Here is a 27,949-nt window from a genome sequence, read left to right as displayed (position 1 = left end):
ACCGGGAGGCCGGAGGAGGAGGAGGGGCCGTGGGAACGCCTCGACGGGGTAAAAGGTGTCCGCGCGTCGTGTGAAGTTCAGCCTCGCACTTGAGGAGCACCACAGGCCTTCATGTTTCTCGTAGATTCATTGCCGCCCATATTTTCTTGAGCAACTGGCTCAAAGGAGATAGTGAAACTAAGAGATCAAGTCAGTGAGAGCTGAGAGCAGTAAAATCTCTTCAGCATCTGCTCACTTCATTGGGATCCTCTGGACAACCCATCAGTGAGACAGTAATAGGGGAGAGTGGAAACCAACTGCTGTGGGTTCATGCCTGGAAAGCAACAACAAAGATTGGACTATTCGACTTCTAAGAAGTCAAGTGAAGAATTGCAGATTACCCCAGCAAAATCTTACATAAAGCAAACCCACAGACTTTACCAGTGCGTTGTCAGAACAGCAGTGCTGGACATTTCTAAGAAAGTTAAATATTGTTGTATCGTTAGAGGATTAGAGTCTGGCAGCCTTGGTCTTCCTCTCAGTGTTCCCTCAGCCAAACAAGAGGAGAGCTGATGGCCCTTCTGACTCAGTCACACCTGACCCTGCATTCTTCAGAAGAGAAGAAAGAGCTGCCTCTTGGAAACTGGCCACCGATTTTTGTTTCTCATGTGCTGGTTCACTTGGCCAGCTTTCCTTCAGTACACTGTTCTGCAAGGCTCATCAGCTTCCGTGACCCTGTGAACATGAGGCAGCTCCTGCACGCATTGCCCCAGACACATTTCATCCCCAAACCCAAGGCCCCAGAAGAAGACCAGAAGGACTCCAAGGAAGGAAGAAAGTGCAGCCCTCTTGCCGCTCCAGAATTCATGCAAAAATACCCATGCTGCTTTTATTTGATTCCCACGTGACTCCCAGCTCACCAGTTACACGGAGCCCAAAGGGCAGGCAGAGTATCAAGCACAATTCAGGAAATGAAACCAGGAACACCCCTGGGAGCTGGTGGAGGGAGTAAACAACCAATATGGTTTCACACTGATGGCTCACTAAGCTCCATCACTCTTTTCTCCCTGTTCCCCTCCTGCAAAGGAGAAGAAAATGTGATGGAAAAAGGATCGTGAATTAAGATGAGGATAGGAAGTTCACAGTCACTCACTCACTACATTCTGCCTCAGCCACAAGATGGACTCAAAAGGTAGGAAGAGTCTGGTAAGCATGCACAATACCCCAACAGTAGTCCCTGGTCTGAATTTGAACTAAGGCAGGTGAGTTTTAGGTTGGATATTAGGAGGATTTTTTTCATTCAGAGGGTGGTGACGCACTGGAACAGGTTGCCCAAGGAGGCTGTGGATGCCCCATCCCTGGAGGCATTCAAGGCCAGGCTGGATGTGGCTCTGGGCAGCCTGGGCTGGTGGTTGGTGACCTGCACATAGCAGGGGGTTGAAACTGGATGATCATTGTGCTTCTTTTCAACCCATTGTATGATTCTATGAATGCAATCGTGCTTTAAACGTCCTCAGAGAAAAGGGCCTCAGGTGCTCCATCTCAGAGACACGTGTGACTGATTCTCAGTCAGAGCTAGGGCAGGCAGAGAAGTGCTAACTGCCTGCATAGGAAGAGAGCATGGGTAAGCCTACCAAAATGGTTTTCCTTTACCTGTACCAGCTAGGTGCAAAGAACTTCAGTTTTGTGGAACCTGGATTTTAGTAGTTTGTTACTTTCCCACAGCATTCTCTTAGAGAAACTGTCTGCTTATGGCTTGGATAGCTGTACAGTAGGTAAAGAACCAGCTGAATGTTGAAATCAGAACTAAAAAGGAAAACTTCCTATCTTTCCATAGGCAGGGTTTTGACCTAGGCACCAGCATTTGACCTACATGTCAGGGAAACTTAAGTTCTAGACTCTCTTCTAAGTCTTTCATGACTCTCTGTACAACACAATTGAATACATCAGCGATGTGCTTGTCAATCCTTGGTGTGACTGGATTGCTGATGGGAAAATTTTGCCTGGTATTCAGAAGGCCTACAGCTGTTGAAGTGATGAGAGCAGGGTGTGCTCCACACTGAGCATGAGAGGAATAGTCACGCTTGTAGTCAAGCATGTATTGCTGTTCTGAAGGACCCTTGGGAAAAGTAGATCTGCCATAACCTGCCTGCTGGTCATTAGAGATGAGATCCCACAAGGGCTGGAGTTGTGCCCTCCACTGATGTGGATATCCAAGTAGGACCTGCTAATGGTAGAGGAAATGCTGAAGCTGCTCTCCAGTGTCTTTTTGACCTTTTAGTTGGGAAGGCCCAGGCAAAGGTGGTATTTGCTTTTGTGGGGACATCTGTTCCTGTCCTTGGCTGTTAGCCTGCGTGATGTGAAACTGGAAGCGATATAGTGTTCCCAGGAGTTCCGTCCTCTGGCATCCTGTGGAACTTGGCTGATAGAGAGCAACATCCTGGGACTTCTTCCTGGAGAATGCTGCCTGCCCATTCTGCACATGGATCCCATTTGTGCACTCTGCGTGACATAGCTTTTCTGTTTTTAAAGCGGGGAAGTAGAAGAAAGGAAGCAAAGAAGCAGGACTAATTGAAATGCCCTTTGGAAGGGGCTCTGGCTCAGGAAAGGGCAAGTTAGATCCTTAGCCTTGCAGACAAAACTTTTACTGCCTGCCTTCATCTCCCACAAAGTGTTTTGTCTCTCCTCTCCTGCATATTCCTTTGAAGCTTTTGAGCTATTTTATTGTTATAGTCAAATTGTTTTCTGCATTTGATTTAAATACTTAGGAGGCATGGCAACTAAATCAGAGTAAGCACATCTATTAAGCAGTCAGCTTCACCTGAAACTGCCTTTCTCTGTTCCACATCGTTTAATCCATTTCCACTTCTGTAGTTCCGTAGAGAGGGAAGGGAAACAATTCCATGATGTATGACAGCTCTCATTAGCTCTGCCTTTTTCCCAACGTGCCACCACAGAGGTCATTCAAATCGATTTATCAGAAGTACAAGTTGATGCTCCCAGGCAAATTTTAGTCCAAAAGTATTTATGTTAAGTAGTCTACAAATTACAGACTTCCTCTTGTTAAGAAGCCTCTCAAAGATTTCAGTGGTACAGAGGCTAGTGCTGACAGTCAGTGACATTACTAGGCCAAAGTATATATATAGGATTGTTCTGGAGCCTGCTATCTCCTACTTTTCTGAACTGCATGGTACATAGTGAGTAATGAATGTATTAAGCAAAAACAGAGGAAAAGAAGGTGGGAGGAAGAAGCCTTACTAGAGTAATAAATGCAAGAAGTGTGCCAGGGCACTCTCCTGCCACGTGCCTGTGTAACATGCATCATCTGTCTGATCTACAGCAACCCACCTTGTCGCAAACAGGAAATATCAAATGTAATACTAATACCAGATGTAATCTCCCAAGACAGTTTGTGGGCACATACAGACACAAAACCAAACTGTGTTTATTTCGCAAGATTAGCTTTCCACCATGAATAATCTTGTTACAGCATCAGACAAGTCAAGGCTGAACTGAGAGGGTATATGGACAGATTGACTCTCTGGGCAGCAACCAGTTGATGAAGTGTCTTCCCTCAACTGATGAGCCACTCTGTGAAAGGAAGTATCTATCACCTCTCCTGGCATGGAATTCATTGCTGTTAATTCACACCTGGAAAAGGCCTCACAAGCCTTAAAGGCTGACTGCCTTTAATAAACAACACCAGCTTGTAAATTAAATATTCCATCTCCAAAGTGCGCTTTTTATCTTAAAGACTTGTAAACCATGTTTCCTTACTTAAGAGTAAAATGTTATTCAGGGGGAAGTACTGTTGCATACAAAAGGAGGAGTTATTACCACAGCGATGCTTATGCATTTTTAGTCTAGACAAGGCAGATGTATAGCAATGGTATATCATACATTAACAAGCATCCTTAAAACACCACCACACACCACTCAAGGTTGTTGCTTGTGATCCATCTCCTCATTTGCTTTCCATTTCAACTGGATAAAGAACTTACTACCGTAAAGCATAGAGAATTACAAATTCAGTTATATTGCAGCTCAAGGAAAACATTAAATCCTGTGCAAATATCCTAGCTCACTCCTCGCTCTGTTCCTTGAAAAGTAGCTTTGAACGCTGTTGTTTTGTCAAATAATAAAAAACAGAAATGAAAAGAAACAAACTGACAAACAGATACGTTTTGAAAACGTAACACAACTAAAATCACTTCACAGACCACCGACCCCTCTGTCACTATGAAAACAGTGCCTCCTATTCATTCCATGGAAGCTAGAACAGCTACAAAGAGCACACTAGCACCTACTAGTGACCTACTGTTGCTTCCTATGCACTTCTATGTCAGACACCATTGTGTCAGTGTCCCTGTGCTGCCATCTGTCACACAGGAACAACATGTAGCGGATACTGGTGGAAAGTTCAGGCTCTACTGCTGTACCACCAACATCCACCTCTGGCACTGTGGGCCAACATAACAAAATAGGAGGCATTAGTTTCACAGCAGCCCTCATATTTTCATGAATGCAATTCTTTCTTTCTGCCAGCATCTTCCACGTGCAAGACTAATACAACTTACTATCCAAGTAAAATTGCCCAGTTCTATTTAAATGTAACAGCCAAACACCTAAATGCTGTAGCTTTACAGATTGAACCAAAATGATTCAGAGTCTTAATATCTCAGTGAATAAAATTTTATTTTTATTTAAAAAAAAGATAGAACCAGATGCTCCTTTTAAATGAAATCATTTATTAAACCAATCTGTTTATAGGAGGTATATATATATATTTTATCATTAAGACAACTTCAATGAAATGACTATCTACAAAAATGACTTTGATTGTTTTATTTTCATGTCACCATACATGAACAGATGAATTTTATGTCTTATGAAAACATTTTACTCAGTATCAAAAATGTACATATTTTAATAACCATTTCTATGGTCTGAAGGGAATTTTATATTTAATTTCAAAAAAATAAGTGTCATTTTATTGCCATACATGTTACAGCATAAGCTTAAATCATCTTATACATAATAGAAGTGTTGTGTAGGGATACAGGCAACTTTACATGTTGTCACATACCTTCATGTTTGAGACACAGAAGTGGGGTATTTGCATTTTTCTTTTTCTCTATGCAAAGGCTGAACTATGGACTGATGTGAGCACAAAGCAACGTTTTTAAAGAACAAAACCAGTTTGAATGGCACAAGAGTTAGCATTTTTTATAAATTAACAACCAGACGTCTTGATTATGGAAACAGATACATGAGATTCCAGTCCTTTCCTTAGGGTTTTGCTCTCTGGAAGAACACCTGTTAAAATATATTATTAAAAAAATAAGAAGGAAGTATGAATTTAAGACATGGAAAGGCTGAGGTTAAGATAATTTGTCAGAGCTCACTTTGTTTAACATAATGAACCATGAGTTTCAAGGATGTGTCTTGTACTATTTGATTAAATTCACAGCCCCAAAAATGAAGTCTTCTTACACGCTGGCTTTGATGACAGTACATTTGTTTTTGTTATTTCAACTAATAAGCAACACAAGCCACAACAATACTGAGCTACTGAAGAAATGGCAGGGTGCAAAGCACATGTGCAGTTCTACTGATGCAGGGCTTTTGTTGTTACTGTTCCTTCCTTCCATGTAACTGTTGGTACAACTTGGAGATTTCCAACAGCTAAAAGCTTATCTATCAGTTAGGTCTGATGTCAGAGCATTCTATATTTCAGTTTTACTTCAGGTCACCTCCTTGACTGAATTATGTGTCAATGTTCAAACAATTAAAAGTGATTTAATGAAACAAAATCTTTACCTTTAAGTAATTCTTAAAAACTTTAGCATCAGGCTGCTGAAGTGCTTGACAGAATTCCTGTAAGGAAGAATAACTACATGAAGCACAAGAGAACCTGAGATACACTATATACGTATACTTTGTATATACAACTATTGATCTTAGTTTGTATTTTCCTTAACGACTTCACTCTTTATGCTAAATTAATTCTATTCCAGTGTGCAATATCAGAGCAGTTTTTACTGAGGGACAATAGAACAGTTTAGTCAGTAAGCGTTTTGTTCCCATTTAAGATTTCTGCATCTTAACAGTTCATTTAGGAACTCCTACCTGAATGATCTCAGGAGCTACTTGCAAAGAAGGCAAATACTCTTGCTGAAGATACTGAATGCACTCAGGACCCTAAAGAAAAGCAGCACACAGTTTGTTCAAGTGTAGTTTTGTACAAGTCATAGCCCTGTACTGTATGGTACACGAGAGTTACGAAACATATCTATACTTTTCCTATTTCGTTGTTTAGATATGACTTCAACTCACATTTGAGAGAAATTAGCCAGCAAGTTAAAGGCCGCAGTAACACAGAACATAGAAGCTACTTGGTTTTCCATTTAAACTGAAATACACAGTAGTGCTTTCGTCAGTGGCCAAAGAAATATTCATTTTTTCCATAAACATTTCTCAATCTAGTCTCAAAATCTGAAAAATAACCTTATTTTTTTCAGAAGGGCTTTATCATACATCTTTAATTGCTTTTTCAGGTTAGCTGAAGTAGTACATTAAAAAGTAAAGCAATCAGATTTTTCTCCCTTAATTAAGGAGTCAATATTTTGCAGTAAATTATCAAGAAGCAGAACTTCTTAATTCTCTGTTCCTAACAAAGCACTATAGCCATCCTATTGAAATATATAAAAGCAGAACAGTAATGAATCTTAGCAAACATCTGGTTTTGAGAAACAGACAAAAGCATTAGAAAGAAACCTGCAGGAGTTACTCCCTGCAAAGTATTATGGAGCTTACCCTTTTGAGATGAATTGTCTTCAATGTCACTGCACATTCTGATAAAGCCTGTAATGTAATGCATAACATTTGATCATTCAATCAGTATACTGCTTAAGTACTTCCATCCAAAGATCCTAAAATAACTCCCAGAGCTGCTATTATTATTATTCCTTCCTTTTTCCTCATCCCATGCTAAGTCAGCCTCAACATTTCCTTTCAATTTTTTGTTCCCCTCTTACCACAGAAGCATCTGCCACAGCTAAACCCAAGACAAGCCAAGGAACAGCTGTGATCTGTGCATGTTTGCTTCCACTGAATATTAGTTCATAAGCAGTGCAGATCAGCATTAAATACTGAAACCTACAATCCTCTAGCTTGATTTTGAGCATAAGTGAACTACAGAATATAGCACCATAACATCTAAGAGCAAGCTATTAAGGTACCCTGTTAAAAAACCATAAGATATTTTCTTTCTAAGATGAGACAGCCTTTAATACCAAGGGGCCATTCCATTTTTCCTTTTTTCTACTGAACTTGCCATGTGGAAATGACAGGAAGAACAAGAACAACAACCAACAACAGCAAAAAGCCCAACGGTAATACATACCAATACTGTCTGGGCATCTGCTAAGTCAAACGTTTGCTTCAAAGGTGCTAAGAAACATGCAGGGACAATGTGCTTGTAGACAAAGTCTGCAAAACCTACTGGTCCATCTTTCCCTCCTGAAAAGACAAATAACATGGTACGTTCTACCCGTGCTTCAGAATTAGTAGTAGCTGCAAAGGAATTATGGAAAGACAGCCTTACCCCAAAGCTCCACCAGCTTAGAAAGAATAATAAAACAAGTCTTTTGTGCAATAGGATCTGGGTAATCCACTGCTCCTTGGATGACGGTGAACAACACACGCTCCACATTCTCTGCACCTTAAACACATTAAAGCGAACTTGTCAATTCAAACCCTCAACAAAGAGTTGCTGTAGTTTTGCACTACTGTTGATGGAGTTAGTTAAAAACTCAGCAGCACCCAAGTAACTCACTTTCAGTACAATACAATGTATTTTTATCACACTTCACAAAAGCATCAGAGAAGCTTGTTTACTTCCACAATTTCTTGGCTTATTGCAACTACCAAGACGCCTCTTTTAAGAGACCTCTTAGACTTCTTAATGTCATCATTTCCTTCCCTACAGGTATCACCAGCATTTTAGGATGTGGAGAGTAAATCTGAGCTCTACCTTCCACACAAGTCGCCCTGAAATTTTTCGAATCCCTGCCATATTTGTGGAATACAGGCTAAGAGACACATTCAGTAAAAAAATAAATAGATCACAAAACTGGACTTTTGACTTTTAATTTCTGTTCTAAAAAGTGCTGATTTGCATTTGGGAAAGCCTGGTAAATGTAACAAGTTGCATGATGCATTTTAGTATATTCGTTAAGGTGAGAGTAAAAAAAAATAAGTCACCAAAGTCACTGATGTTTATCTTAAAAAATGAGCAACAGAGAATGAAAACTTGGAGCTGAAAAAGGCTTTACCCAGCAGTTTAAATATAGGCACCTATTTTTAAATGCTTTTCTACTTGAAAATATTATACTATCACTGATTCATCAGTCAAATATAATGATGCGTGATGATGCATAAGGCAAAAATCAAGAGAAGGAATACATCTACTGTATCTGGATTTTACATACCCAAATTCTTCCTCAAACAGGTAAGTGTAGTACTGCATTTCACTCAAAGAATCACAGAATGGTTTGGATCGCAAGAGACCTTGAAGCTCATCCAGTTCCAACACCTGACATGGGCAGGGCTGCCACCCACCAGCTCAGGCTACCCAGGGCCCCATCCCACCTGGCTCTGAATGCCTCCAGGGATGGGGCAACCACAGCTTCTCTGGGTAGCTGTGCCAGTGCTTCAACCACTCTCCAAGTAAAAAAATTCCTCCTAATATCTAAATCTCCTTTCTTTTAGTTTAAAACCATTCCACCTTATCACTTGTCCCATGTAAATTTCTATAGAATGAACTAATATTAACATAATTAATTATTACATGGCAGGAATTAGGTTAATGATTTTAGCAGACAAATCTTAAATGAGAGCAACCATGGTGACATCCTTTGAGAAACTGAACTGCTCACCTTGATTTGCTATGACTTCACTCATTCCACTGCCAGTTACCGTCTGCAGAAAAGCAAAGTAACTCCTCCGTAACATTTGTTTTTCTAAAGCAGCAGACTGGTCGTTGTCTTCTGCTGGAAGAAGCAACACCTCAAAAATAGCGTGAAGTAGTGGCATAAACATCTGTTGCAGAAAAGGTGAAACCTGTGTCTGTGGAAATTGGAAGAAGGTATGAGCTCAAGCAGCCACAGAAAATGAACACTAGTAACAAGCTGTGAAGTTTTAATTTCCAATTCCTACCTTTCAAGGTGAGCCTAATGAAGCTAGGCTATTTATTTCAACATGTTGTAATAAGAAGAGTAGTGCCATAAGAAGTTAAGCATTAAACTTGAACACAGTAGTCAGCAAATCTCATCCCTGCGTACTGATTTTTATATTGACCTTCTCATACAATAATGATTTCCTATACCACAAGGGCTGCTCCAAAAGTAATGCCTCCTATTTTATTATGTGTCCCACAATGCCAGAGGCTGATGTTGATGAATATGGCAGCAGAGGTTGAACCTTTCCACCAATATCCCACTACATCTTGTTGCCACGTGGCAGACAGAAAGAGAGGGGCAGTCTAACAGAACCATGTCCGACACAGAAGTACTTATGGAGCAAAAGCGTGTCACTGAATTTCTTCATGTGAAAAAATGGTATCCACTAAAATTCACTGACACTTGAACACTTATGGAGATCAAGCAATGGATATGAGGATAGACTCATTCCAGACTATTTTCAGTGGTGCGTGGCAACAGGACAAGTGGAAATGGCCACAAACTGAAGCATAGGAAGTTCTGCACAGCTGTGCATAAAACCTTCACAGTGAGGGTGACAGAGCACTGGAACAGACTGCCCAGGGAAGTTGCGGATTCTGCTTCTCTGGAGACATTCAAGACATGCCTGGACACCTACTTGTGTAGCCTGGTCTAGGGAGCCTGCTTTGGCAGGGGGGTTGGACTCGATGATCTCCGGAGGTCCCTTCCAGCCCCTACAATTCTGTGATTCTGTGATAGTGAGGTGATGAGTGGTGTGTTTCAACAGTGGCAACAGTGACATGAAAAAGAAGTCACGTTCTGGATGGCCATGCAGATTTTGATAAGCACAGCATGCAGGCTCTTTGCACAGCTAGTGGTGGTTACTATGTTGAAGAACAGCATTTTGTAGCTGAGAGTTGGCTTTATATAAATATGTTAGTGTGCTCTTTTTATCTGGAGTATCATAGTATCATAGTATCGTGCGAGTTGGAAGGGACCTTAGAGATCATCGAGTCCAACTCCTGGGTTTTGAGCCCTCTGTGTAGTGAAGCGGCACTTCTACCCCCTGCGCCACAGGGGGGATTCGAACCCGGGCCCTCCGGTGCTGCAAGCAGCACTTTATACCACTGCACCACCGGAAATAAATAGGAGACACTACTTTCAGAGCAACCTACACATCTGTGACTGTGTTAATATTCTTGTGGTAATGCTAAGATACCAACCACTGTTAATAGGTTGGTCAATTAGTATATTTTATTGACTTTGCATTTGAAATGTTAGAAAATAGGACGGGGTAACTCCCAAAGGCAGCAGTTCAATAACCTTTGCTTGATGCTTATCTCATCTCTCACTCTTAAAATTTCAGTGTTTTCCACCTATTTTGAATAATAAGGCATTATGCCTCAGAATACAACTTAGTGCAACAACACTCCAACAAGATCTTGTAAAATGAAAAAACTTAGTATTTTTGTGCTGCAAGTAACATTTCATTTTCAAATACTTTAATTGAAACAACAAAATTCTGAGATAAATCATGGAAAAATACTTTTTTCGGTACTGTGAGTCCAACAACACGTGCCTGTGGTTGAAGACTGTTTACTAGTAATATCTTACCTTAAATTTAGCTGTTATTTGGTTTATAAGTGGAATGAATTCTTGAAGATCTTTTGCTTCACAATCTTTGAGCATGTGTTCAGAGGCAGAAGGTATGAATGGAAGAACTTCTTCCTCTAGGCAAATAATCATACGGTGAAGGAAAGTGCGGACACCACTTCTCAGAACTTCCTTTTGTAATGGGCAACTGAGAGCTGGCAAAAACGTCTGTAAGCAGTCCAGATATACCTCAGAGCAGCCACATTGTTTTACAGTTTGCTTATTGCTGAAAGCCTTGCTGGTTCGGCTGTAAAAGCAATGCACCAAGTTTTATATAAGCTCAATATAATGGAGAAGCAATAAAAATGAAGAACAACGTACACTTAAAGCCCAGACATTTAACTAGAACATCGTATTTTGTGGAGTGGGAGCCAAACAACAGAAATTGCAATTATCCAGTGAGTTACACTTCGGCAACTTTTGGAGAATGAAATTCTAATGTACCACAAACACCACATGTTCAGAACAGCCCCAGACAATTCCTAGAAGAACTCTGTATTACGCACTATTCTCTACATCTACACCCTTATCATTCTTTTTTTGTTTGTTTTTTTAAGGGAACTTTGAAATTCTACAGCTGCTGGGATTTTCTAGGTCAATAAATTACAGACAGACACTCAGCCTCTCCTCCCAGTAAACTCTGCGATTTAAATTCTTTAAAATAAACTCCATTTTACTCCAATCAGAAACACACATACAGACACCGCACGGCACCTACCTCGCAAACCCAACAGCATGATTGAGGCAATCAGCCAGTGCCATCTGTCTGTCCTCATCTTGTGCCATCATCAGTTTTTCTAACAATACCTTGAACTTTTCCATCAGTGGAGTCAACAAATTCCTCATTAGAGCTTGTTTTCTTTCTGCAGAGTATTCGCTGTTAACTATTAACACTCCAGCCGTTTCATAAATGAAAAGTTGATCATCACTGCTTAACAGAGCTTGGTAACCATTTTCCTGAAATGGAAGACAACAGGCATAATTCACTAAGTGTCCTCTACCAAAGTCACCTTCTGATAAAAAAGCTGAAATTATTCCTTTTTCTTTAATCACACATTTCTTTTATCTTTATAATACAGTTACAAATACTTTTATTCTCTTCCTGCCCAAGTAGCATTACTAAGTAGATGGTAAAATATTGTTGAAAGAACAAGTATTTTGATACAATTCAAAAAGCCTTCTATATATCTCTCTTTAGCCTATACACAGAAATCCAAATAAGCAAAAGTTACTAAAAGTTAGGCACAAACACAAGCAGGCAATCTCACTAAAAATAAATAAATAAGTAAATAAATAATCAAACAATCATTAGTGTTTAAATGTTTGTGTACTATCCTCACAATTCAGTCACTATTTGGGCACACTGGTGAATAAGCACAAGCCTTATTTATTGCAAAAACCTGCTGTTAATACTCACAGGAGGAGAGAGTTCCAGTAGATCCTGTATCCTATTCAGAACATCTTCAATAAAGGGATTCATTTGCTTACTGAAGTAAAACACAAGAGCAAAACACTATAACACTATGTACAAGTGGGTTGGGCTTTTTTTTTTTTTAATTTTCTTGTTTTAGCAAAACTGCTGAAATTTTCCTTAAGTTGTAAATCTCAACATTAAACTACCTGCTCAGTACGGAACATCCCTTAAAGTATCAGAACAGTGTTGTAGACAAGTCTGAGTTATGCATTTGGTGCTTGCAGTGAGCAAAATAGATACACGGCAGGGTGAAAAATACACATTTACTTCTCTAACTATTTTTAAAATGGCATAAATAGCACCACTTTTCTAAGCAAAGTATTTTCATTAAGAAATACGATCTTTCTGAAATCTGCACCACCTCAGAGGTTCTCCTGCCTCTACATCCAAATATGCCCGTTAAATGAGACCAACAAGACGGGACTATCTGAAAGGCTACAACAGCCTGAGTAAACTCCATCAATATACATTTTGTAAATACTCAATTTGGTTAGATACAGGGAAGTTACACTTGGGGAGTCTTCAAACCCACTCACTATCAACTGTGCTTACTGAGGAAAAGTAAGGCAGATAATTACACAGTTGATCAGTTTTAACATATTGTCAAAATAAGCCAAGAACATGCATTCAAGTTCTTTATTCAGGACAACTCTGTAAGAACACTAACTAGTTTGTTTCACAGCAGTCCACTTAAAACCCTGCCTGTTTCAAAGATGCACTGAATTTACTGTACATGTGCTTTTTGCATCATATGAATACATTTGTATATGTTTTACTCACTTAAGAGACTTGACAAATCTGGAAAAAAGGTAAGCTGTTCGACTTCGTACTTTTAGACTTGAATGGCGAAGACCACGGTGATCTAAAAATGCCATCTGCAATCAGAAAGTATTTCAGTCTAACCAAGGAGAGAAAGCTAATCATCCAATTATTTAAGACAGGTGATTTCTTTAGTGACCCTCAGAAAACAAGTTCTTAAACCTAAACAACACATCTAGGCCTATCTAATTGAATATGTAAATGAGATGAAACTTACTAGAACAGTTGGAATGTGCTGAGGTTCAACAGCAAAGAATTTTTCATATCTAACCACTGTTTCAAAGAATTCCAGGGTCACTGATGTATGCTGATAGGCACTAACACCAGAAGTCACTAGCTACAAAAAAAGAAACAACCAAAAACATTAGCAAGTTAGTACTTTAGCCATTTATAACACCAAACTACAATGCACTTGAAATGCTGGTAATTAATACAAGCCATTCAAACTGAAATGTTTCAGTATATGTTAACGTTTTCAAATAGTTCCCAAGTAACACCTGCTTACCGTTCTCATCATGTCTTGCAAAGCTGTAGCTTTTGTAACATCACCAGAGAAGTGAGCACCATGAGATACAGGAAGAGCCTCAGCCAACATATACAACAACCTTATCGCGACTTCTACTTCCATAAATCGTGTAGTTTGCCAGTTCCTAAAGAATGAGAAGATCCCATTAGTCACTGTAGATTATGAAGAGACACCACTGGAAGAAACACAAGCAAACAAAAAAACCCAGCTACTAACAAGGTTACAAAAAGAAAGCTGCTTCTTCCTAAGTAACTGGGTGAGATTTTTATCCCAAAGCTATACAAAGTCATACTACCATACTATCAGTAGGCGTTGCTGTGCTACTTCACACTTACTGTTATTGCAAAGCCTGACAGAAAGAAAGGCAATAAAGCTATGGGAATTGTATTTATGTAAACAAACAAACTTACTGAAGTGTAGTGTTAAAAACTCTGCGGACAGATGCCAACAGTAACTCTGGTGAGACCTGAGCAAGTCTGTCCAGCAACAGTTTCAACTGTTTTCTGTATTCCACAAACATTGCTTCATCTTCACCCTGCAAAACATTCACATCAGTGAAGCACATTTTGACCCTTAAATACATCCAGAACCACTTTTAGACAGTTGCACCCCAAACAAAAACGTGTATATGCAAGAACAATACCTCACAATTGGAAAATTCAATAATAACCTTGCAACATAGCAGCTAGCTACCATACTGTCTGGTTGCAATACACTGGGATCCACCACATTCGATCCAGAAACACATAAAAAAGTCTTCCCAAACTGAAAACTAACCAAAAGCATTAAAAAGTCTCCTATTTTATTATGTTAGCTTAGGACATCAGAGGGTGATACAGCAGCAGAGGCTGAATCTTTCTACCAGTATCCCACTGTACTGTCATGTGACAGACGGCAGCAGAGAAGCACTGTCACACAGTGCCATCTGATGTGGAAGTGCACAGGAAGCAAAGGTGTGTCACTTAATTCCTCCTCTATGCATAAAAAAATGCCATCCATTGGCATTCATTGATGCTTGCTCAACATTTATGGAAACCAAAAAGTGGATGCGAGTACAGTGAGGCAGTGGCTGGCGTGTTTCAGCAGTGCTGATAGTCAAATAAAGACAAGCCACTTTCTGCTCAGCCTGGAAGATTTTGATGGCTTGGCATGCAGGCTTTTATTCATTGCTGGCAAATATGCAGAACTAATGGTGGTGACTAAGTTTAAAAATAGTTTTGTAGCTGAGAATTTGCTCTATCAACTAGCATTATTGTGCTCTTTGTATCTGTTGTGGCTTCCACAGAAATAAATAGGAGGCTTTACTTTCAGAGTGAACTGCAAACAAGAAAGAAAACGTTCTTAGAAAAGCCTTTCTGACCCAGTTCTTGAAAATAGACTCATTCCTCACGATGATGTTACCCCTCAGCATTGAGCTGATTTTTAGAATTAATCTGACAGAAACACTTAACATGTACTACATATAGTCCAAGTTCACCTCCAAGATCACAGCTCTCTGAATAGCCCAGAGCAGAACTGCCTAACATGTTTAACCATGACTGCTGGCTAGCAGAGATACAACAGGAAGAAAGAAATCAAAGTCTGTCCTCCTCTTTTAGTTTAGTTTTGCAGAAGTTTGACCTCTTCCATCTAAAATAGGCTGAGCAGTATTTCTTTAGTGTTTCTCAAATGATTGTTCTCAAATGGTTTTGCATGACGGCAGAAATATGCAAACTCATGCTGAATAAGCCAGCTCAACAGCTATGCTTAGCTAACAGCACGGTCATATTTGTCTAGGAAAAGCTCTGTGCAAAAGCAAACAGAGTTATTATTTTAACTTAAGTGCTTGTACATCCTTTTACTATGTTGCTTTGCCCAGTGAAGACATGCTCTTAGGTTTAAATAAAACAAAAGCTCTCCCCACAGGAAAATATTTGTCTACAGACCTACATTCAAATCCCTAGTTTAAGAAAGATATGAATTTTTAGAGTATGAGAAAGTTTTGTGATGTGCAATTCAAGTTGCATTTGTCTGTTTATTCATACAGTACCTCATTTTCAAAATTATACTCTTCATCGTATGTCAACTTCTTCATAACAGCCAACATGATTGCCTAAGATAAACAGAACTGTAAGTGTAGAAGCAGACAAGCAATAAGAAGCAACAGTCAAAATCCTACAGAAAAGGAAACATCATAACAAATGTTAAAATATTTATAAACATTTACATCCCATTTGAATGACTATTTTCAGAAGTTCTGAAGAATTAACAGTGCACATTGGAACAGATAGATTCTATCCAAACTATAGACATGCAATTTTAGATACATGGTATAAATGACTTTGAGCCCTCCATCTAGCCGCTTAATCTGTCTTTATTTCCTGCTTCTAACCTGTGCAGTTCAGTTCACACTAAAAAGAACAATTAGAGATGACTGAATGAGGCATGTGAAGCTAAACAGGCTGTCCGAAATTATATTTCAAAGAGGTAGTTCAGCTTAGTCATAAAATTATTTCTCTGGTAGCATCTTCAAAAGCAGTCACGGGTTTGGGTTTGTTTTTACTTTTTCCCCAGGTTAGAAAGATAAATTGGCTCAGCAAAAGATGTTTCCAAACATTTTCTTTTTGTGAATTGAATGAATGAAGAAAGGTTGCTATGACAGTTTCTCAGTCTAACAAAACCTTCGCAATGTGCTCAGTACAGCTGAGAAATAATTGTAACAAGAAGTTCAGTAGAAAAACAAGTTCAACATAATCACAGATATCTAGATAACAACACATTCAGATTTTAAGCATCTTAAGTGTGCTGCAGTAGTAATTTGACTTGAACAAAAGATGGAAAGTTTTCTACTTCCAAAACTGGACACAAATATATTGACTTGTGTGCCCCCAGTGGCGCACTGCCCCACTATGTGTGCCCCCAGTGGCGCAGTGGTTTAAGCTGCTGCCTGCGGCACTGGAGGGTCCGGGTTCGAATCCCCCCCCTGTGGCACAGGGGTAGAAGTGCCGCTTCGCTACACAGGGGGCTCGAAACCCGGGAGTTGGACTCGATGATCTCTAAGGTCCCTTCCAACTCGCATGATACTATGATACTATGATACTATGATATGACTTATCTTAACTCATAATGCATAAAATTAAGCTCATAAACTTCAGCTTAATGCATAGCTTCATATATACTTAGCACATAGCTGCTCATCTTAAGTACAAATGTTACATCTGATCAGCAGCTTCTTCTGTAAGTTTTACTTACGAGGAGTACATCTTCTGTCTTGATTAAAAAACATTCTATCAAAAAACTTGTCAAGGAGCATGGCAGGATAGGCTTACAGCACTGAAGTTGCTTGGGAAGACCAAGCACTTACATAGCTTTCATCTTCATATACAATTCAACATAGGTTTACTAGTTAATTTAAATGATTGTCTTGTGGACGTCTTAAAGCATAAAAATTGTACACAATTTGTTGCAATAAAATGAATAGTTCTGACAAAATGCCAATAAGAATCCTTAGTAAAAGAAGTTAATACTTACCTCTACGTTAGCTTTTTGTTGGTCTGAAAGTGCAGAAAGCTATAAAAGAAATTTCAAGTGTTATTTCTTGTATAGCAACTTCTTTCTTACCAATAGCAAAATACAGGTTTGCTTCTTGACAACCATATGAAGCAGGCCTCTTTTCCACTTAACAAAGGATTTGACACAGTTCCTACAGATTTCTAAACAAAACTATGAACAGTACATCCACAGCCTGTGAAAATACTGAACGCTAATTAGTTAAAAGACTATTTTGCAAGACAGCTTACACAAAGCATTAGCTTCATATATTCCCACAAAATCAAAGTAAATAATATAAAAAAAATGTTAAACTGAAGTCAGGCATACTTACCTGTTTCAAGATGTGAAGGTAGTCATAACAGAAGCCAATGATATTAGATGAGATGTCATCATCTTCATGAATTAGCAGTTGCAACATTAGGGACACTTTTGCTTCAATTGCTTGCAAAGCATCTTGAGCACTCTTCATATCACCACTTTTTATCAGTTTAGTCCAACTAGCTATTAATGCTTGCCCCATCCCATTGACCAGCTTAGAAAATCTGGCCAGAAAATCCACATCATCTTCCTGTAAGAAATGATACCTGATTAAAAATACCAGCAGTACTCAGGTCTACATGGCGTGAACTGAAGGATGGTGCTACTTCTGCTTAGTATACAGTAGAACATTTGTCTCCTTGATGGGAAGTAAAATCATCTTTTTGTTGTTGTTGTTGCTCCCCAGAGATTAGACAGAGAAAAAGCAAAGCAATGCTATAGAGCTGGCGCTATGCATTCTCCATGATGCAACAGCAGCTTGTTCTATGCTCCATCTCTTTATATTTGCAATTTATGCGACAACTTTGAAAAATGAGCAGCTGCACCTCACTTCAAATATTGATAGCAAGCAACAGGCAGTACTGCCTGTAAAAGTGAGCAACCATTCAATATTTATATTGAATTTATTTAGTCTGTTAGAGGCTGAATTAAGATTCTTAGAGAAACAACTCCTGAGCTGATGATTACACATTTTTGGCCTTACAGTAGGAACATACATTTGATGATGACTTCACAATAAAGAGATAACTGCCTTGCAATCCAATAACTACAGCTTCATCAGGACTAGGTTCCTCTTTCTTCACAGCACATAGCAAACTGCTCTTCCTTAAGCACTGCTACTGCACAGGAAACACGCATTTAGTTGGTAGGTCTATTTTTCCAGTTCCCAGATCAGCATTTCAAAGACTTGTGTTTGCTGGTACAGGCACACATGACAACATACATGACCTTAAGAAAGCATGTCACCTGTCTCATCCTAAAAAACTCTGTCTTGGTTACATTCTTAAAATACCTGGTCTACAATGCCTGTTGCAGAGTAATTCCTAAGGAAGGACACAAAGGAACAAAACATAAGAACAGCATAAATGGTATGTGAAACACTTCAGGAGTTTCAGAATACCCTCATACTGAGGACACACTGAATGCAATAAATTGTGATTTAAATGAATAAAGGATAGTAAAAACCACCTTTTATTTCAGTATGAGAAAAGCGCAAGTGTTTAACAGTGACGAAAACCAGCTGATTCTCCCTACATCTGTGGACTTATTTTCATGGTTTTCTGTAATCTGCTTGAAACCTATAAGTTGTTGCTATTGTAAATCAATTTACAAACCTGATCAATACTGAAGAGGCCAGCAGACTGTAATACTTGACATAAAGATTCAACCAATTTTGTTTTATCAATTGGGTCCATTCCCTTATTTACAATTTCAAACAAACAATCACACGCTTCTTCCCGGAGAACTTCCACAGACATGTGACCTAGCAGCATATTTATAAACCTTTGGAAAAAAAAGAAATTTATACTTAAAACCCCACAGTAACATCATACAAAAGCTTTGTACTATTCATGCGCAAAATTAAGAATGTCTTATATAAATGAAATCATTATAAAGTCTGTTGTACTTTATATGTTTTAAGGAGAATACAGCAAATGGTACAGTGTCTGTTTTGGTCATTATATCAGCTTACTTGCAAATTCAATCACCCTAGTAAAACAAAAGTCTCTATTATTTATATGTAATTAAAGTCTCTGTTCTAAGAAAAGTTTTCATGTAGTTTCATGGAAATACAGGCAGCATCCTAACAAGTGCTGTTGATGACTCCTCTCCCACCTAAATATTCCATTAAAAAAAAATCCATACCTTTCATTGGCTATCAGGCTCAAATCTATCCAGGATACGTAGGCTCCAACAACTTCAAGGCACTGGCATGTCAACTCTGAGTTACTGTACTGATAGTTTTGCAAGATTTGGTACCATGATTCCACCAAACTTGGAATGCACTGTTCCCTCATGGTATCTTTTAATAAAGTGTTCCTACGAGCCTCCTATCAACACAATGAAAACACTATATCAATCTTGTCATTCACTAGTAGTATTTTTTCAAGCTAGTAGCTTTCTTACATCCACTACCAGAAACTACTTGTTCCACCAAGACAAACAATTCAGATCAAAAACCCAGAAAAAGCACCTTTATTTTTCTTGCAGGAAAGATAAAAAGCCAAACCAAACTAAACCAAATCATAGCTTTTCCTTCTTTTTTCCTACCACGATGTCCAGACACTGAAGAAAGGAAGGCAAGGGAGAAAAAAGTTCTCTATATAATTAAATGGATTTTTGATGTTAGGACTCCTTTAGCATGCACTAGAAGATATTACCATTGTGAAATGAGTCAGTCTAACATTAAGTCAGCTAACTCAGCCCATTAGTTTTTGTTTGCTAGCTCTTCAAGCAAAAAAAAAATAAATGCATGAACTCACAAGTATGAAAGCATAAAAAGCATTAAACAACGTACAGCTTTTGGATCTAAATCCCCTAATGACTGTAAGGCAGAGTTGCCATAGGAAAAAAAAACCAACAACCAAATCCCTCCGCAAATCTTCGACTGTAATTCAAAGAGAGAATTTTTTGGAACTTTAAAACAAATATTAATGCGAAATAATAACTTGCCTCTGATGTATGAACAACATCCCGGTCTACCAGCTCAGCATCAACAGCCATCAGGATTCTGAGGTACATATCTACGCCTCGTGGATTAAGGTCAACTACCGATAGAATATCAAAAAAAAACTTGGGCCATTTTGTGAGATACTCAGTAACAAAAAGCAATGCAAAGACTTGCGCTGCTTTGTTGCGAATGAAAGTCTTCTCAGGCTGGGGATTCAGCATCTGGTAGAAACAAGATATTATATTTGTTTATTCTTAAGCAGAGGAAAAATCACATATGCTCACTGATCTCTGCAGAGTTTCTTCTCCCTTACTGGCTGAGAATAATAAAGAGCTTCACCTCTGTAATGATTTTGAAGAAAACTCAGCTGCATTGTAAGAAAGCAGGGAAAGCATTCCTTCTGGGTCTTAACTACTGAGTCTTTCATTCAAGACAAAAATATTAACTGTGCTATTCAAAAACTAAAATAAAGTGTCTTAATTTGTTGTTTAAAGTAAACAAGAACTTTAAGTCTTTTCCATTCATTCCCAAATGTCTGCTGCTATGCTAAATAAAATGGATTTAGGCCAGGAGGGTCTTAAAAACAAAACTACCACTCCTATTCTAGATACTCACAAATATCAGGAACCTAGATGATACTTCACTACAGGAAAACTGTTAATGCTTCTTACTTCGTACACAATGGATTAAACCACAATCATTATCTGATGTAAGAGTTTTATATTTAGTATTAATTTCAAGCACAGACCTTCTTCACAAACAATTTAATGGATTTCTAATAATGATTAGCACATTAGTAGTTTTTCACCATTAGATAATGCATATCTTCAGGAAACCATCTTTAAACTCGAACGACAGATTAAACATTCAGCCTGCACTCAATGCATTATGTCAGCCTGCTGTGCAAAACCACTGTAAATACACTTACCTGGGCTTGCAGCCATGTTATGAGTGTTTCCCTAATTAACTGCTGCTGGACTTCAGTAAGCTCAGAGTATCTGAAACAAAGCATAAGGAAATCAAAAGATGTATTAATGTTAATGAGTTACATTTCCAGGCATTGGAGCCTCCACTAAGCAGCCTGAAATTCTGCAGGAAGGCAGCCCTGCTTTAATGACAGGATCTTAAGACAGCATTAACACACATCTGACCATAAACTATGGGGAGAAGGATGGACGTTTGTATAAGCTAAAATCTGAGTTCTACACTCTTTGAAGATCTCAAGGAGTTTCACTGATCTTATCCCACAGTGCATTTACTATCAAACATATCTCAAAACAAGAAATACAAAACAAACAAGGAATTCTACTTAACGTGGTACATACACCACCCTTGGCAGAATTCTATGTTATCACCAGCTCAGCTCTAGTACTGCCCACACATACTCCAGATGAGGACTAGAAAAGCTGAGAAGAAACTTTCTGCAATTACTTCTCCGTGGTGCCATAGCCCTGGTACAATCCCTGACAGGAACAACTGCTGAATGGGATTTCAGTGTTCCTGTTACTTAATAAATAAGTAAAAGCAAAAAAAACAAAACAATCCCACTAAAAACAGAAAAAATGAGAAGCAAGAGAAGAACAGAAAATTTGGTGCAAGAAGCAGACAGAAATGGAATGTGGACACAAAGGAGAACAGTGATGTAAAACTAAGTAAGATCTCAAAAAGCTAAGCCTTGAATTTTTGGTTTGATACGTAATTGTGAACAACAGCTACAAAATACATCTTATTTCTATCTACAGCCTGGCTCAAACATTCAGCGTACTGCAACCAGTTGTAATGATATTCCAAGAGGCAGACACCTCTGCCATGATGGAAAAGCTCACATTAAAGGAGTCCAAAGCATGGAACAAATACAGTTCCATTAAGTGAAATTTGCATTATTTTAACTTTTTCCTAAAATTATAACACTATGGAAACACAGCTCAGTGAAAATACGACTTTATCACAGCATCTCTGCCATGCTTACTGCACAAACAGGGCTTTGTCTAAGTCCAGGGTTCTGAACCAAGCAATGCTGCTGTGTGCAGGATGAACTCTTCTCTGAAAATCAGTGCTAGAGTAGAGCAAGGCTTGAAGGTAATTGCTAAGTTTCATTCCATACTTGGTGACCAGGTCTGTGTTGGGCCAAACACAGCTGTTACAACTAGCTAAGTAAAGTGCACTGCTTAAACACCAGCTACTTCTCTTCCAGTAGAAGCAGAAGGAATAAAAGAAAGCCTTGTGGGCTCAGTTAAAGCTCATCAACAACACTGAGGTAACAGTTTGCAGAATAAGGGTTCTGACAGCTTTTATTTGGGAATAGTAGGAGTGACATGCCATTTTATTTGCAAGCAGAATAAAAAGGGAAAAACAAAATAGGTTTACATGGTTGGTATTAAGAAAGAGATTACTAACTTGAATTTAACTTGATGTTCCAGAACTTGAAAGCAAAAGAACTTGATGTGATCATCACTAGGAAAGAAGAGAAAATTCTATTAGCGGTAGCAGTGTGGTAAGCTTCCCTTGTCAAGTAAAAAACCCTCAATTATTACAACCAGGCAGTGCCTTTAGCAAATCAAGAATTACAGCACACTGGAAAAAAAGGCTAAGGGAAAATGGCAAATACTCGGGCAATTCATCCGATTCAAGTGAGCAATTAATATTGATATTCCCTCTTTATATATTTTTTCTATATCTGCCAGTTTATTATACCCTGACTTTGGTACTGAGCATATAAAACTACCGTACCTATTCTACTATGTCTTTAAAAAAGAATCTATAATTATGTATCTTGGTAAAATGCTGTTTTCCAAATGTCACACAGTTTTGTTAATGGTGCAATCAGAGAAGCTTTGATAAACCATTTGCAAAAGAAAAAAGAAGTAATCACCATAAACCGTTATTGTTATTCCATAGATAAACGCTTCTGAATTTGCTTCCAACTTGCACTATTCCACAATACAGCAACAACCTATTATTTGAGATCTGAACAAACAACTTGGTACAAAAATAGTGCTGACTGCACAATCTTTGTATATGGAACAATGAAATGGTTTACTCAGTAGGAGAAATACTTCTGAGCTTACTGTATATAAAGACTATGTTACCAATGGAAATAAGCAATGATTCTTATTTACATTACCTGTATATACTCTGAGCTAATGCTTCTGCGCAGACTTGCCAAGCATCCTGAGATATCTTCAGCTGCTCAAAGTAGGCCAGTGCCTGTAAGCATCCAATTAAGTTTCATGTGGTAAAGAACCAACACAGAAAATGCCAACGAAACCAAACCCAAAGCACGCAGCAAAACATCTTGCTCATGCTTAGACACACCTCTCCTTCAAAAAACATGGTATTTGGAAACTTCCAAGTTTCTGTTTGTCTCTCCTCATTAACACAGTGCAACTGTTCCTCCAAATCCAAACACCACAGCTGCTCACTTCCACTTAACATTTTGTTACTTGAATATTAAAAGGTCAGAATCACATAACTGGCAGAGCTGGAAGTGACTTCTGGTGATAGCCCAAACTGCCTGCTCAAAGCAGGGTCAGCTCTGGGGCTTTGTTCAGGGCCTTGTTCGCTTGGGTGCTGAATACAACTTCCAAGGGTGGAGTTCAAGTCCAAGTTATAAATTCCCTCCACAAATTCCGCAGAGCAAGAGACTTGGTCTTTTTCACTGAAAACAACCCATTTCTGTCGCACCACTTTGCTTGTATTGTACATTCCAAGCAAAATGCAACCACAATCTCTCATTGACCAGCTGACAACAGTCAATGAACCCATTGCAGACTATTAAGAAACGTATACTTCAGCCAGATTTTAGATATCGAAGTTGCTTATCAGATCTTTTAAGACTCTTCTGAAAACAGTTACCTTGACATAATTGCCTTCAAATTTAGTGTGGCGCATTACAGAAATCAGTAAATAATTTCTGAAATTCAGATGAGATTGACAACACCATTTTAAGCCTATAAAGACTTGTATTTCAAGAGGTTTTTCTAATTATTATGATTGCTTACATTCATAAATGTAATTATTCAGAGAGTTCAATTAAGTTCTTGAAACAAGAAATCCCTGTAGCTTGCACTAACTTCCTTACAACAAACAGCTGAATTAGCTAAGGTTTGATACTTAATAAAGTCAAGTCATATAACGTCACTTCCTGCACGAGGAGTAAAAAATTACCTTTCACCATAAACTATTTTAGAAGTATGCAGATTGCATGGCTAAAAGGTCAATAAATCTGTGAGCTTCAAATGTACAGTGACATTTTCTTGACAAAACATTCCAGTTCAGCCATACTCATCTTTTCAAGGACGAGCACCCCCAACAAACAGATTTAACGAGCTGCTTAGCAACGCCAGGATGCATCAAATTACAGTTTAAAATTCCTTATACATTCCAGGGCTTGTTTTATGAACGCCCAAAGAAGATGCTCGTATTCTCATCTCTGAAAGGTTTCACTGGATGTCATCTTATACGCAGTTGAATCAATTTGATAAGTAAGCATTTACTCATTAAACAGTCATAAAACTAGAAATGCCTTTCCAAGTGAGCCTCTCTTGCATCATTTAAGTCCCTACTTACCACGATGTTTAGTTACTCTAAGCTTTACCACCGTTCAAAAACCTGTGTTTCGTTAAAAAGCTCTCAAGGCAGGTAATCCATTCAAAAGAACAAATCAAAATTAATAATAATAATAATAATAATAATAATAATAATAATAATAATAATAAAAACCAGCCTGCCCCCAAACTGCCTCCCAAGAATTAAAGAGAAATCCCCAGCATTTCCAGTGGCTGATTTCCACCCCACAGGAACCCACTTAAGGTGCTGAACAAGGACTGGAACAGAGAGGACAGGAAAAGCCAGAGCCGAGAGAAACAAATTCTATACAAGTTAACCACAGCTTCACTGAACTGGCAACATCTCTTTCAGCTTAGATACACACTTGCAACATGAGTTGGCACATACCACCACAAACCCCTGGTGCGTAAGCAACAAGAAAACAATTACTAGAACGTTTCATTGAAGCAGCGCCCCAATCTATTAGAGAAATAAGCAAGTTGATTACGTACTCTTTGTCTGAAGTCTGCATCAGCATTCGGGTTCAGCCCCAAAAGGGCTTGCTCATCCATCTCTATTGCTATACTCTCCGTTTCCTAGTCCTGCTAACAGGTTTGCCCACTTCTTCCGGACTGGAAACTACGATCATCTGAAAATAGAAGAAGAAATTTGATTTGCTCAGCACAGCAATGAAAACTAAAAGCAGGACAGTGAGAACCACAGAATTTTGTGCACAAATCCCAAACACGCGGGATGCACTGCACCAAAACACAAGCAGGCATGCTTCTGATACAGATCTCACAACCCTACATCTTTTCATCCACTTTCAATAACAGGAAAATAGTATAATATGTACTGTTCTGTGGATAGGTTTGAAGTCAAATTTCAAGCGCATCAAGGACATTTCGGTAAGACACGACGTAAGCATAGATGAGCTACCAAAATGATAGACAGCAGCTTAGCAACTGCAACAATAAGCAGCTACTCAGCTCTAAAATAGTGTTAAGATGCTTCATGAAATCATTTATAAAGTATGGGAACAAAAATCAGGCCTTTCTTCTAAAGCAAGTACATGTTAGAGAAGTATCAGACACTGACCACAAAATAAATCATACTGAGCTGTTAACGAAGTTTTCTGCTCCTATTAATGGATGATAATTTACTAGTGGTGATTTCTATTTAGATGCATCAGTGTAAAGCTAACAAGGAAGCCAGACAAGAGTTGTGAAGATCAGGTGTTTCTCTAGGCCATTCTGCAATACACTGGATAAAAAAAGAGGATAAAAAAGAAATCTTTGTTAAATAGCAAGAGAGACCGAAAATCCACCAGGCCATCAAAGCATGTGCCCACATGGTAACAGAGTTGCTCAGGCCTAAAGTAAGGACTCGTTACATAAGTACGTAGGAGGTAGGGGAAAGAAGGCACACAAGAGGAAGAGACGAAACGCAAAGGAACTGCTGTTTCAAACTGCCTGCAGGTAGAATTTCCGATTTCTGAGCACTGCGTGCCTGGTGCAGGCGCTGCCTTTCACCCTCCCCCACTGGAAGAAAGGTGGCACGGTGACAACCGAGGAAGCAAGCCTGAAAGGGACAGCTCAGCAATCAACACGGCTTCAGGCAGGCATTTCTGTAAGATTCCTTACAGAATCATTGTAACTAAATGCAACACGAAGGACGGTTTAGTAAGGAGAATTTTGTAAAAGTTCGTACAAAATGAGAACTGCAAGCTGTGGCAGCAGAGGAACCAGAAAGTCTGGAACAAAGCGATGAGTCGTGGCAAAACAAGCTCTGCACTCTGCCTGACAACACTGAGCCGCCCTGCTTGGGGTCAGCACCTCCTCCAGGGATTAAAGCTGCTCTCCCCATGTTTCTCCCTCTGTACCCCCAGCTTGTTTTCCCCATAACTGACATCCAGAGCAGTCAGACAAGAACGCTAAAAAATATCGTAAGATTAAAGCACTTTCTTGTATGGCTTCTTCCACTGGGGGTCTGGCCCACAGCTACACATGTAAAACTGTTTTAACATACACCAGCCTATTTTTGGCTTATTTTTCCCACCGATTATCACTAGAATCTCTGTCCCCAGGCAGTAATCTTCTACACACTGCTGACAAGCCTTGCTATTGAAAGCAACGTGGCTCAGAGATGTGCTCCCTTCACATGTTCAGTTCACAGCAGAGCCAGTCAGCTCTGCTACCCCTGCACATGCTACACAAGCATATTTTACATTTGATCTTCCAGCACAAAACCTGTTCTAAGAGTCTCAGCTTGACTTGCCCACTCAGAAAGCTATCAGTTACACAAGAAATAAACGCGGTCACAGCTCGGGTGAGGGAGGTGGACGTCTAACAGCATTAATGGTCACAGATGTGCGGCACTACGCAGCAGGCAGGGCTGAGCCATCATAGAGCTGAGAGCACACACTACAGGTGATGAGCTTCAGAACAATTAGCGATTAAAGCGCCTCATTTACACCATTCAACTGGGGGTATTTACAAGGTCGTGTCAGCAGGCAGAGCCTGCTTTAACTCGCTGAGGTTTCTCGCTAACCCTACGTGGTGCTTTCTGACGCCTGCTCTGCTTGCCGCAAGCCTCGGGCACGCAGAGGACCCAAAGCCTTTTAACATATGTACGAGCAGTGCCGCAATTACGGCCGCTCCAACTTCTCCGACAGCCTAGAAAGTTCTCCGCAGAGCACGGCGCGGGCGGCGGGCACTCCGAGCCGGCCGGCAGCTCCCCACGTCCCGGCTTTCTTTCCCCTTCCCCCCTCCGCCGCCGCGGGGCCCTCCCGCACAGGGGCAGAGCTCCGCGGGACCGGGGCCTCCGCCGACGGCCTCGGGAGCTCCGCGGGGTGACGGAATCGCTTCCCGCGGCCGGGCGGGCCAACCGGCGGAGGCCGCCGCCACCTCGGCGGAAACCACGCCGCCGCGGCCCCCGCCCGCCAACGGCCGGAGAGCCCCCCCCAGCTCCCGCCCGGCCGCCGTTACCTTCCCGGTCACTCCTCCATCGCGGCGGTGCCGGCTCCCGCCCCACAGCTCCGACGTCGCCACGAGCATATGGAGCGGGCCGGGCCGCGCAGGCCGCGCCGCCTCGGCTGGCGGCGGGAGGAGGAGAAGGAGGCGGCCCGGGGGGAGGCGGCGCGGCCCGAGCGCGTCCGGGAAGGGAAGGTGCCCCCGCCCCTCCGCCGGACTACAGCTCCCGGCGTGCCA

General features: G+C 40.0%; 1 protein-coding gene across 2 annotated transcripts; it reads right to left on the bottom strand.

The window, feature by feature from the left end:
• Nucleotides 1-4,656: 4,656 nt before the first annotated feature.
• XPOT (exportin for tRNA) lies at nt 4,657-27,868 on the bottom strand. 2 transcript variants are annotated; one of them, XM_072329770.1, is made up of 25 exons: nt 27,728-27,868; nt 25,253-25,389; nt 23,317-23,399; nt 22,590-22,646; nt 21,121-21,190; nt 20,195-20,413; nt 19,388-19,572; nt 18,856-19,024; nt 17,535-17,771; nt 17,183-17,221; nt 15,702-15,764; nt 14,083-14,207; nt 13,652-13,796; nt 13,364-13,483; nt 13,108-13,202; nt 12,271-12,340; nt 11,572-11,810; nt 10,815-11,100; nt 8,919-9,108; nt 7,586-7,702; nt 7,385-7,500; nt 6,796-6,843; nt 6,109-6,180; nt 5,800-5,856; nt 4,657-5,295 (listed from the first exon to the last, which is right to left on the bottom strand). In XM_072329770.1, the coding sequence occupies exons 2-25, from the start codon at nt 25,310-25,312 to the stop codon at nt 5,269-5,271; spliced, it is 2,889 nt and encodes a 962-aa protein (XP_072185871.1). In that variant the 5' UTR covers nt 25,313-25,389; nt 27,728-27,868; the 3' UTR covers nt 4,657-5,268. The 2 variants fall into 2 exon arrangements, with proteins under 2 accessions (XP_072185871.1, XP_072185881.1); XM_072329780.1 differs by lacking the exon at nt 27,728-27,868 and adding an exon at nt 25,839-25,966.
• Between the last annotated feature and the right edge of the window lie 81 nt (nt 27,869-27,949).

Source organism: Excalfactoria chinensis, chromosome 1 (genome assembly GCF_039878825.1).
Source record: "Excalfactoria chinensis isolate bCotChi1 chromosome 1, bCotChi1.hap2, whole genome shotgun sequence".
NCBI lineage: Eukaryota > Metazoa > Chordata > Aves > Galliformes > Phasianidae > Excalfactoria > Excalfactoria chinensis.
Note: the sequence above shows the minus strand (reverse complement) of the source record. Positions and strands in the feature narration are given on the sequence as shown.